This window comes from Salvelinus namaycush, chromosome 17 (genome assembly GCF_016432855.1).
Source record: "Salvelinus namaycush isolate Seneca chromosome 17, SaNama_1.0, whole genome shotgun sequence".
Taxonomy (NCBI): domain Eukaryota; kingdom Metazoa; phylum Chordata; class Actinopteri; order Salmoniformes; family Salmonidae; genus Salvelinus; species Salvelinus namaycush.
In genome coordinates, this window is record NC_052323.1 from 22,799,157 (window position 1) to 22,813,049 (window position 13,893).

At 50.6% G+C, this 13,893-nt stretch overlaps 1 protein-coding gene across 1 annotated transcript in view; it reads left to right on the forward strand.

Moving 5' to 3' along the window:
* Positions 1–13,893, forward strand: part of micu3b (mitochondrial calcium uptake family, member 3b) — a 47,158-nt gene that overhangs the window by 19,917 nt on the left and 13,348 nt on the right. Inside the window, 2 exon segments of the mRNA XM_039011867.1 lie at positions 584–755; positions 13,328–13,436. Of these exon segments, the coding sequence (XP_038867795.1) occupies positions 584–755; positions 13,328–13,436 (281 nt within the window).

A 13,893-nucleotide genomic window follows, 5' to 3' on the forward strand; every position in this document is an offset into this window, starting at 1 on the left:
CACACCTCTCTGTCTCCCTCTCCACACCTCTCTGTCTCCCTCTCCTCTCTGTCTCCCTCTCCATCTCTCTGTCTCTCTCTTCACCTCGCTGTCTCCCTCTCCACTTCTCTCCGTCTCCCTCTTCACTCCCCACTGTCTCCCTCTTCACCTCTCTGTTTCCCTCTCTTCTCCTCTCCATCTCCCTCTCTTCTCCTCTATGTCTCCCTCTCTACACCTCTCTGTCTCCCTCTCCACACCTCTCTGTCTCCCTCTCCTCTCTGTCTCCCTCTCCATCTCTCTGTCTCTCTCTTCACCTCGCTGTCTCCCTCTTCACTCCCCACTGTCTCCCTCTTCACCTCTCTGTTTCCCTCTCTTCTCCTCTCCGTCTCCCTCTCTTCTCCTCTCTGTCTCCCTCTCCACACCTCTCTGTCTCCCTCTTCACCTCTCTGTCTCCCTCTCTTCTCCTCTCCATCTCCCTCTCTTCTCCTCTATGTCTCCCTCTCCACACCTCTCTGTCTCCCTCTTCACTCCTCTCTTTCTCCCTCTCCACCCTTCTCTGTCTCCCTCTCCACACCTCTCTGTCTCCCTCTCCATCCCTCCCCAGATTCATGGACAACTTGCAGACAGAGGTGCTTGAGATTGAGTTCCTGTCCTATTCCAAAGGCCTGCCTATCATCAGTGAGGAGGACTTTGCCCACATCCTGTTGCGTTTCACCAACGTAGACGACATTGCAGGTTACCTGGACAATGTGCGCAAGAGCATTACAGATGAGAAGGTGATTGTGGAGCGCTTGCAATGTAGTCTTTGCCTTATGCTAACACACTCAAACACCCTAAGGCTCCCTCCTCACCTCAAACTACCTCCATCTCCCCTCACCTCAAACTACCTCGATCCCCCTTCACCTCAAACTACCTCGATCCCCCCTCACCTCAAACTACCTCGATCCCCCTTCACCTCAAACTACCTCGATCCCCCTTCACCTCAAACTACCTCCATCTCCCCTCACCTCAAATTAACTCCATCTCCCCTCACCTCAAACTACCTCGATCCCCCTTCACCTCAAATTAACTCCATCTCCCCTCACCTCAAACTACCTCCATCCCCCTTCACCTCAAACTACCTCCATCTCCCCTCACCTCAAATTAACTCCATCTCCCCTCACCTCAAACTACCTCGATCCCCCTTCACCTCAAACTACCTCGATCCCCCTTCACCTCAAACTACCTCGATCCCCCTTCACCTCAAACTACCTCGATCCCCCCTCTCCTCAAACTACTCCATCTACCTCTATCTCCCACCTCAAACTACCTCCATCTCCTCTCACCTCAAACTACCTGCATCTCACCTCAAACTACCTCCATCCCGCTCACCTCAAACTACCTCCATTTCCCCTTACCTCAAACTACCTCCATCTCCCCTCACCTCAAACTACCTCTATCTCACCTCAAACTACCTCCATCCCCCCTCACCTCAAACTATCTCCATCCCCCCTCACATCAAACTACTTCCATCCCGCTCACCTCAAACTACCTCCATTTCCCCTTACCTCAAACTACCTCCATCCGCCCTCACCTCAAACTACCTCTATCTCACCTCAAACTACCTCCATCCCCCCTCACCTCAAACTACCTCCATCTCCCCTCACCTCAAACTACCTCCATCCCCCCTCACCTCAAACTACCTCCATCTCCCCTCACCTCAAACTACCTCCATCTCCCCTCACCTCAAACTACCTCTATCTCACCTCAAACTACATCCATCTCCCCTCACCTCAAACTACCTCCATCTCCCCTCACCTCAAACTACATCCATCCCCCCTCACCTCAAACTACCTCCATCCCCCCTCACCTCAAACCACCTCCATCCCCCCTCACCTCAAACTACCTCCATATCACATCAAACTACCTCCATCCCCCCTCACCTCAAACTACCTCCATATCACATCAAACTACCTCCATCCCCCCTCACCTCAAACTACCTCCATCCCCCCTCACCTCAAACTACATCCATCCCCCCTCACCTCAAACTACCTCCATCCCCCCTCACCTCAAACTACCTCCATCCCCCCTCACCTCAAACTACCTCCATCTCCCCTCACCTCAAACTACCTCCATCCCCCCTCACCTCAAACTACCTCCATCTCCCCTCACCTCAAACTACCTCCATCTCCCCTCACCTCAAACTACCTCCGTCTCCCCTCACCTCAAACTACCTCGATCCCCCTTCACCTCAAACTACCTCCATCTCCCCTCACCTCAAACTACCTCGATCCCCCTTCACCTCAAACTACCTCCATCCCCCCTCACCTCAAACTACCTCCATCTCCCCTCACCTCAAACTACCTCCATCTCCCCTCACCTCAAACTACCTCGATCCCCCCTCTCCTCAAACAACTCCATCTACCTCTATCTCCCACCTCAAACTACCTCCATCTCCCCTCACCTCAAACTACCTCCATCTCCCCTCACCTCAAACTACCTCCATCTCCCCTCACCTCAAACTACCTCCATCCCCCCTCTCCTCAAACTACTCCATCTACCTCTATCTCCCACCTCAAACTACCTCCATCTCCCCTCACCTCAAACTACCTCCATCTCCCCTCACCTCAAACTACCTCCATCTCCCCTCACCTCAAACTACCTCCATCTCCCCTCACCTCAAACTACCTCCATCCCCCCTCACCTCAAACTACCTCTATCTCACCTCAAACTACCTCCATCCCCCCTCACCTCAAACTACCTCTATCTCACCTCAAACTACCTCCACCCCCTCACCTAAAACGACCTACATCTTACCTCAAACTACCTCCACCCCCCCTCACCTCAAACTACCTCCATATCACATCAAACTACCTCCATCCCCCCTCACCTCAAACTATCTCCATCTACCTCCATCTCCCCTCACCTCAAACTACCTCCACCCCCCTCACCTAAAACTACCTCCATCTTACCTCAAACTACCTCCATCCCCCCTCACCTCAAACTACCTCCATATCACATCAAACTACCTCCATCCCCCCTCACCTCAAACTACCTCCATACCACATCAAACTACCTCCATCCCCCCTCACCTCAAACTACCTCTATCTCACCTCAAACTACCTCCATCCCCCCTCACCTCAAACTACCTCTATCGCACCTCAAACTACCTCCACCCCCCTCACCTAAAACTACCTACATCTTACCTCAAACTACCTCCATCCCCCCTCACCTCAAACTACCTCCATCTCACCTCAAACTACCTCCATCCCCCCTCACCTCAAACTATCTCCATCTACCTCCATCTCCCCTCACCTCAAACTACCTCCACCCCCCTCACCTAAAACTACCTACATCTTACCTCAAACTACCTCCATCCCCCCTCACCTCAAACTACCTCTATACCACATCAAACTACCTCCATCCCCCCTCACCTCAAACTATCTCCATCTCCCCTCACCTCAAACTACCTCCACCCCCCTCACCTCAAACTACCTCCATATCACATCAAACTACCTCCATCCCCCCTCACCTCAAACTATCTCCATCTACCTCCATCCCCCCTCACCTCAAACTACCTCCATACCACATCAAACTACCTCCATCCCCCCTCACCTCAAACTACCTCCATCTCCCCTCACCTCAAACTACCTCTATCTCACCTCAAACTACATCCATCTCCCCTCACCTCAAACTACCTCCATCTCCCCTCACCTCAAACTACATCCATCCCCCCTCACCTCAAACTACCTCCATCCCCCCTCACCTCAAACTACCTCCATCCCGCTCACCTCAAACTACCTCCATTTCCCCTTACCTCAAACTACCTCCATCTCCCCTCACCTCAAACTACCTCCATCCCCCCTCACCTCAAACTACCTCCACCCCCCTCACCTAAAACTACCTACATCTTACCTCAAACTACCTCCATCCCCCCTCACCTCAAACTACCTCCATATCACATCAAACTACCTCCATCCCCCCTCACCTCAAACTACCTCCATACCACATCAAACTACCTCCATCCCCCCTCACCTCAAACTACCTCTATCTCACCTCAAACTACCTCCATCCCCCCTCACCTCAAACTACCTCTATCGCACCTCAAACTACCTCCACCCCCCTCACCTAAAACTACCTACATCTTACCTCAAACTACCTCCATCCCCCCTCACCTCAAACTACCTCCATATCACATCAAACTACCTCCATCCCCCCTCACCTCAAACTATCTCCATCTACCTCCATCTCCCCTCACCTCAAACTACCTCCACCCCCCTCACCTAAAACTACCTACATCTTACCTCAAACTACCTCCATCCCCCCTCACCTCAAACTACCTCTATACCACATCAAACTACCTCCATCCCCCCTCACCTCAAACTATCTCCATCTCCCCTCACCTCAAACTACCTCCATATCACATCAAACTACCTCCATCCCCCCTCACCTCAAACTATCTCCATCTACCTCCATCCCCCCTCACCTCAAACTACCTCCATACCACATCAAACTACCTCCATCCCCCCTCACCTCAAACTACCTCCATCTCCCCTCACCTCAAACTACCTCTATCTCACCTCAAACTACATCCATCTCCCCTCACCTCAAACTACCTCCATCTCCCCTCACCTCAAACTACATCCATCCCCCCTCACCTCAAACTACCTCCATCCCCCCTCACCTCAAACTACCTCCATCCCGCTCACCTCAAACTACCTCCATTTCCCCTTACCTCAAACTACCTCCATCTCCCCTCACCTCAAACTACCTCCATCCCCCCTCACCTCAAACTACCTCCATTTCCCCTTACCTCAAACTACCTCCATTTCCCCTCACCTCAAACTACCTCTATCTCACCTCAAACTACCTCCATCCCCCCTCACCTCAAACTACCTCCATCCCCCCTCACCTCAAACTACCTCCATCTCCCCTCACCTCAAACTACCTCCATCTCCCCTCACCTCAAACTACATCCATCCCCCCTCACCTCAAACTACCTCGATCCCCCTTCACCTCAAACTACCTCCATCTCCCCTCACCTCAAACTACCTCGATCCCCCCTCACCTCAAACTACCTCCATCTCCCCTCACCTCAAACTACCTCCATCTCCCCTCACCTCAAACTACCTCGATCCCCCCTCTCCTCAAACTACTCCATCTACCTCTATCTCCCACCTCAAACTACCTCCATCTCCCCTCACCTCAAACTACCTCCATCTCCCCTCACCTCAAACTACCTCCATCTCCCCTCACCTCAAACTACCTCCATCCCCCCTCACCTCAAACTACCTCTATCTCACCTCAAACTACCTCCATCCCCCCTCACCTAAAACTACCTACATCTTACCTCAAACTACCTCCACCCCCCCTCACCTCAAACTACCTCCATATCACATCAAACTACCTCCATCCCCCCTCACCTCAAACTATCTCCATCTACCTCCATCTCCCCTCACCTCAAACTACCTCATACCACATCAAACTACCTCCATCCCCCCTCACCTCAAACTATCTCCATCTCCCCTCACCTCAAACTACCTCCATCTCACCTCAAATTACCTCGATACCCCCTCACCTCAAACCACCTCCATCCACCCTCACCTCAAACTACCTCCATATCACATCAACCTACCTCCATCCCCCCTCACCTCAAACTATCTCCATCTACCTCCATCTCCCCTCACCTCAAACTACCTCATACCACATCAAACTACCTCCACCCCCCCTCACCTCAAACTATCTCCATCTCCCCTCACCTCAAACTACCTCCACCCCCCTCACCTCAAACTACCTCCATCTCACCTCAAATTACCTCGATACCCCCTCACCTCAAACCACCTCCATCCCCCCTCACCTCAAACTACCTCCATATCACATCAAACTACCTCCATCCCCCCTCACCTCAAACTACCTCCATATCACATCAAACTACATCCATCTCCCCTCACCTCAAACTACCTCCATCTCCCCTCACCTCAAACTACATCCATCCCCCCTCACCTCAAACTACCTCCATCTCCCCTCACCTCAAACTACCTCCATCTCCCCTCACCTCAAACTACCTCCATCTCCCCTCACCTCAAACTACCTCCATCCCCCCTCACCTCAAACTACCTCTATCTCACCTCAAACTACCTCCATCCCCCCTCACCTCAAACTACCTCTATCTCACCTCAAACTACCTCCACCCCCTCACCTAAAACGACCTACATCTTACCTCAAACTACCTCCACCCCCCCTCACCTCAAACTACCTCCATATCACATCAAACTACCTCCATCCCCCCTCACCTCAAACTATCTCCATCTACCTCCATCTCCCCTCACCTCAAACTACCTCATACCACATCAAACTACCTCCATCTCCCCTCACCTCAAACTACCTCCACCCCCCTCACCTAAAACTACCTACATCTTACCTCAAACTACCTCCATCCCCCCTCACCTCAAACTACCTCCATATCACATCAAACTACCTCCATCCCCCCTCACCTCAAACTACCTCCATACCACATCAAACTACCTCCATCCCCCCTCACCTCAAACTACCTCTATCTCACCTCAAACTACCTCCATCCCCCCTCACCTCAAACTACCTCTATCTCACCTCAAACTACCTCCACCCCCCTCACCTAAAACTACCTCCATCTTACCTCAAACTACCTCCATCCCCCCTCACCTCAAACTACCTCCATATCACATCAAACTACCTCCATCCCCCCTCACCTCAAACTATCTCCATCTACCTCCATCTCCCCTCACCTCAAACTACCTCCACCCCCCTCACCTAAAACTACCTACATCTTACCTCAAACTACCTCCATCCCCCCTCACCTCAAACTACCTCTATCTCACCTCAAACTACCTCCATCCCCCCTCACCTCAAACTACCTCTATCTCACCTCAAACTACCTCCACCCCCTCACCTAAAACGACCTACATCTTACCTCAAACTACCTCCACCCCCCCTCACCTCAAACTACCTCCATATCACATCAAACTACCTCCATCCCCCCTCACCTCAAACTATCTCCATCTACCTCCATCTCCCCTCACCTCAAACTACCTCATACCACATCAAACTACCTCCATCCCCCCCCACCTCAAACTCCCTCCACCCCCCTCACCTAAAACTACCTACATCTTACCTCAAACTACCTCCATCCCCCCTCACCTCAAACTACCTCCATATCACATCAAACTACCTCCATCCCCCCTCACCTCAAACTACCTCCATACCACATCAAACTACCTCCATCCCCCCTCACCTCAAACTACCTCTATCTCACCTCAAACTACCTCCATCCCCCCTCACCTCAAACTACCTCTATCTCACCTCAAACTACCTCCACCCCCCTCACCTAAAACTACCTACATCTTACCTCAAACTACCTCCATCCCCCCTCACCTCAAACTACCTCCATATCACATCAAACTACCTCCATCCCCCCTCACCTCAAACTATCTCCATCTACCTCCATCTCCCCTCACCTCAAACTACCTCCACCCCCCTCACCTAAAACTACCTACATCTTACCTCAAACTACCTCCATCCCCCCTCACCTCAAACTACCTCTATACCACATCAAACTACCTCCATCCCCCCTCACCTCAAACTATCTCCATCTCCCCTCACCTCAAACTACCTCCATATCACATCAAACTACCTCCATCCCCCCTCACCTCAAACTATCTCCATCTACCTCCATCCCCCCTCACCTCAAACTACCTCCATACCACATCAAACTACCTCCATCCCCCCTCACCTCAAACTACCTCCATCTCCCCTCACCTCAAACTACCTCTATCTCACCTCAAACTACATCCATCTCCCCTCACCTCAAACTACCTCCATCTCCCCTCACCTCAAACTACATCCATCCCCCCTCACCTCAAACTACCTCCATCCCCCCTCACCTCAAACTACCTCCATCCCGCTCACCTCAAACTACCTCCATTTCCCCTTACCTCAAACTACCTCCATCTCCCCTCACCTCAAACTACCTCCATCCCCCCTCACCTCAAACTACCTCCATTTCCCCTTACCTCAAACTACCTCCATTTCCCCTCACCTCAAACTACCTCTATCTCACCTCAAACTACCTCCATCCCCCCTCACCTCAAACTACCTCCATCCCCCCTCACCTCAAACTACCTCCATCTCCCCTCACCTCAAACTACCTCCATCTCCCCTCACCTCAAACTACATCCATCCCCCCTCACCTCAAACTACCTCGATCCCCCTTCACCTCAAACTACCTCCATCTCCCCTCACCTCAAACTACCTCGATCCCCCCTCACCTCAAACTACCTCCATCTCCCCTCACCTCAAACTACCTCCATCTCCCCTCACCTCAAACTACCTCGATCCCCCCTCTCCTCAAACTACTCCATCTACCTCTATCTCCCACCTCAAACTACCTCCATCTCCCCTCACCTCAAACTACCTCCATCTCCCCTCACCTCAAACTACCTCCATCTCCCCTCACCTCAAACTACCTCCATCCCCCCTCACCTCAAACTACCTCTATCTCACCTCAAACTACCTCCATCCCCCCTCACCTAAAACTACCTACATCTTACCTCAAACTACCTCCACCCCCCCTCACCTCAAACTACCTCCATATCACATCAAACTACCTCCATCCCCCCTCACCTCAAACTATCTCCATCTACCTCCATCTCCCCTCACCTCAAACTACCTCATACCACATCAAACTACCTCCATCCCCCCTCACCTCAAACTATCTCCATCTCCCCTCACCTCAAACTACCTCCATCTCACCTCAAATTACCTCGATACCCCCTCACCTCAAACCACCTCCATCCACCCTCACCTCAAACTACCTCCATATCACATCAACCTACCTCCATCCCCCCTCACCTCAAACTATCTCCATCTACCTCCATCTCCCCTCACCTCAAACTACCTCATACCACATCAAACTACCTCCACCCCCCCTCACCTCAAACTATCTCCATCTCCCCTCACCTCAAACTACCTCCACCCCCCTCACCTCAAACTACCTCCATCTCACCTCAAATTACCTCGATACCCCCTCACCTCAAACCACCTCCATCCCCCCTCACCTCAAACTACCTCCATATCACATCAAACTACCTCCATCCCCCCTCACCTCAAACTACCTCCATATCACATCAAACTACATCCATCTCCCCTCACCTCAAACTACCTCCATCTCCCCTCACCTCAAACTACATCCATCCCCCCTCACCTCAAACTACCTCCATCCCCCCTCACCTCAAACTACCTCCATCTCCCCTCACCTCAAACTACCTCCATCCCCCCTCACCTCAAACTACCTCCATCTCCCCTCACCTCAAACTACCTCCATCTCCCCTCACCTCAAACTACATCCATCCCCCCTCACCTCAAACTACCTCTATCTCCCCTCACCTCAAACTACCTCCATCTCCCCTCACCTCAAACTACCTCCATCCCCCCTCACCTCAAACTACCTCCATCTCCCCTCACCTCAAACTACCTCCATCTCCCCTCACCTCAAACTACCTCCATCTCCCCTCACCTCAAACTACCTCGATCCCCCTTCACCTCAAACTACCTCCATCTCCCCTCACCTCAAACTACCTCAATCCCCCTTCACCTCAAACTACCTCCATCTCCCCTCACCTCAAACTACCTCGATCCCCCTTCACCTCAAACTACCTCCATCCCCCCTCACCTCAAACTACCTCCATCTCCCCTCACCTCAAACTACCTCCATCTCCCCTCACCTCAAACTACCTCGATCCCCTCTCTCCTCAAACTACTCCATCTACCTCTATCTCCCACCTCAAACTACCTCCATCTCCCCTCACCTCAAACTACCTCCATCTCCCCTCACCTCAAACTACCTCCATCCCCCCTCACCTCAAACTACCTCCATCTCCCCTCACCTCAAACTACCTCAATCCCCCCTCTCCTCAAACTACTCCATCTACCTCTATCTCCCACCTCAAACTACCTCCATCTCCCCTCACCTCAAACTACCTCCATCTCCCCTCACCTCAAACTACCTCCATCTCCCCTCACCTCAAACTACCTCCATCTCCCCTCACCTCAAACTACCTCCATCTCCCCTCACCTCAAACTACCTCCATCCCCCCTCACCTCAAACTACCTCTATCTCACCTCAAACTACCTCCATCCCCCCTCACCTCAAACTACCTCTATCTCACCTCAAACTACCTCCACCCCCCTCACCTAAAACGACCTACATCTTACCTCAAACTACCTCCATCCCCCCTCACCTCAAACTACCTCCATATCACATCAAACTACCTCCATCCCCCCTCACCTCAAACTATCTCCATCTACCTCCATCTCCCCTCACCTCAAACTACCTCCACCCCCCTCACCTAAAACTACCTACATCTTACCTCAAACTACCTCCATCCCCCCTCACCTCAAACTACCTCCATATCACATCAAACTACCTCCATCCCCCCTCACCTCAAACTACCTCCATACCACTTCAAACTACCTCCATCCCCCCTCACCTCAAACTACCTCTATCTCACCTCAAACTACCTCCATCCCCCCTCACCTCAAACTACCTCTATCTCACCTCAAACTACCTCCACCCCCCTCACCTAAAACTACCTACATCTTACCTCAAACTACCTCCATCCCCCCTCACCTCAAACTACCTCCATATCACATCAAACTACCTCCATCCCCCCTCACCTCAAACTATCTCCATCTACCTCCATCTCCCCTCACCTCAAACTACCTCCACCCCCTCACCTAAAACTACCTACATCTTACCTCAAACTACCTCCATCCCCCCTCACCTCAAACTACCTCCATACCACATCAAACTACCTCCATCCCCCCTCACCTCAAACTATCTCCATCCCCCCTCACCTCAAACTATCTCCATCCCCCCTCACCTCAAACTACCTCCACCCCCCTCACCTCAAACTACCTCCATATCACATCAAACTACCTCCATCCCCCCTCACCTCAAACTATCTCCATCTACCTCCATCTCCCCTCACCTCAAACTACCTCCACCCCCCTCACCTAAAACTACCTACATCTTACCTCAAACTACCTCCATCCCCCCTCACCTCAAACTACCTCCATACCACATCAAACTACCTCCATCCCCCCTCACCTCAAACTATCTCCATCGGCCCTCACCTCAAACTATCTCCATCTCCCCTCACCTCAAACTACCTCCACCCCCCTCACCTCAAACTACCTCCATATCACATCAAACTACCTCCATCCCCCCTCACCTCAAACTATCTCCATCTCCCCTCACCTCAAACTACCTCCACCCCCCTCACCTCAAACTACCTCCATATCACATCAAACTACCTCCACCCCCCTCACCTCAAACTACCTCCATATCACATCAAACTATCTCCATCCCCCCTCACCTCAAACCACCTCCATCCCCCCTCACCTCAAACTACCTCCATATCACATCAAACTACCTCCATCCCCCCTCACCTCAAACTATCTCCATCTACCTCCATCTCCCCTCACCTCAAACTATCTCCATCTCCCCTCACCTCAAACTACCTCCACCCCCCTCACCTCAAACTACCTCCATCTCACCTCAAATTATCTCGACACCCCCTCACCTCAAACCACCTCCATCCCCCCTCACCTCAAACTACCTCCATCTCCTCTCACCTCAAACTACCTGCATCTCACCTCAAACTACCTCCATCCCCGCTCACCTCAAACTACCTCCATTTCCCCTTACCTCAAACTACCTTCATCTACCTCCATCTCCCCTCACATCAAACTACCTCCATATCCCCTCAATCTACCTCCATCCCCCTCATCTAAAACTTCCTCCATCCCCCTCCCTCACCCCCTTTACCGTTACCTCCCAGAAAACTCCCCTCTGCCCCCCTTAACCCTCCAGACGACCCCCCCACACACCTCCCCTCTGCCCCCCTTAACCCCCACCAGATGATCCCCCCTACACACCCTCTCAGCCCTTTGCCCTTGACTCACCAACACCCCCTGGCCCCCAAGGCAACTCAGCCTAAATACCATCATAGCCTTTTGTTCCAGACACATGCAAGTGTGCTTTTCTTAGTTTGGAAGTGTGAGATGGATTTAGTCAACCAGTAATCAACTGATCATTCTCATGTTTTTCAATCAATTAAATCTTATTTTCTATTTTCAGTTTTGACCAAGAAGATTAAATGTTACTTATTTAGCAATAAACTGAGTGGCAATAATGTGTAGAGTGGTATCAGGTAACCAGCTTGCTATAACATAGATAGTGATACACCAAGATGGAATGGAATTTCTTATTGTGTAATTTCTGTTCTGTGGTATTACTGAAATGATAAATGTGGACATACTATCTAACCAAATACTTGTCTGAAAACTTCTCTCTTGTAGTTTTTCACTTGCGGTGAAGGCAACCGTGAATTAGTTGCTGAGTGAAACTTTCACATTTTAGGTTTTTAGTTTGTTTTTCATTCGACACACTGACCCGCACATAAAGAGGTGAGCAGCTTCTCAGCGGGCTGAGTAGCTTGTTGCTAGATCGCCATTGATAATCAAGTGGGTCTCATCGTTGTGCTAAGAGATAGTTTATGGAGCTTGCTTTGTTAAAATAGCAAAGTGTCACAAATGGCTCGTTACATCATTTGTTAGGCTCAGTGTGTTGGTTGTGTTGGAGGGGCCACTGAGGGAGGGAGCAAGCTATAGGAGTTTCTAGTAACATTGGGATGGTTGCGTTGGAAGGGCGCCGGAGGGAGCGAGATATAGGAGTTTCTAGTAGCAGTGGGATGGTTGAGTGGACATCAATAGGGCCTGTGTTTGACTCATCTGCCAACCCTGAGATGTTTGGGATTCAGCCCCCTTTTGTTTTTGTTTATGTAAGTGTTAGGTTAATCTGCTTTAGAAAACTCTGCAAACATGCTGACCTTTTCCCCAAAAGCTACAATCAACTCATAGTATCCATACCAGGGGGGAACGACCCAGCGATGTATACTCTGTCTGTTTGGTCGTTTTCCTGCCTTTGTGTCTGTTATCTGTGTGATGTCTTCAAGGTCCCGCGGACACTAAAGGCTTCCCTCTGGTTTAAGTGGAGTAGATTATGTGTCATGTGAAGTGCTGTTGCATTGTCTGGCTGGCCTTTTGGGTTGGGACATCCAGTCGTTTGCTTTATGTGTAATTCATTCCTGTCTCTCTCACGCAGTTTGAGCCTCAGATTTGACTCTTCTTTTTACTTTTATATAATAGTGAATCTTTGTCAGTTTTTATTGATTTGAGTTGAGATAAATTACTGTTTAGTCTGCTTTGTAAAATGAATAGATTTAATTGATTTGGCTGACTTGGATTTGATATGATTTGAATTCCCTTATAGGGAATCACCTTTGATGAGTTCAGATCCTTCTTCCAATTCATGAACAACCTGGAGGATTTCGCTATAGCCATGCAAATGTACAACTTTGCCAACCGTTCCATTGGCCAAGGTTAGTTCCAATCATTCCATTGGCCAAGGTTTGTTCCAATCGTTCCATTGGCCAAGGTTAGTTCCAATCATTCCATTGGCCAAGGTTAGTTCAAATCGTTCCATTGGCCAAGGTTAGTTCCAATCGTTCCAATGGCCAAGGTTAGTTCCAATCATTCCATTGGCCAAGGTTAGTTCCAATCATTCCATTGGCCAAGGTTTGTTCCAATCGTTCCATTGGCCAAGGTTAGTTCCAATCATTCCATTGGCCAAGGTTAGTTCAAATCGTTCCATTGGCCAAGGTTAGTTCCAATCGTTCCAATGGCCAAGGTTAGTTCCAATCATTCCATTGGCCAAGGTTAGTTCCAATCATTCCATTGGCCAAGGTTAGTTCCAATCATTCCATTGGCCAAGGTTAGTTCCAATCATTCCATTGGCCAAGGTTAGTTCAAATCGTTCCATTGGCCAAGGTTAGTTCC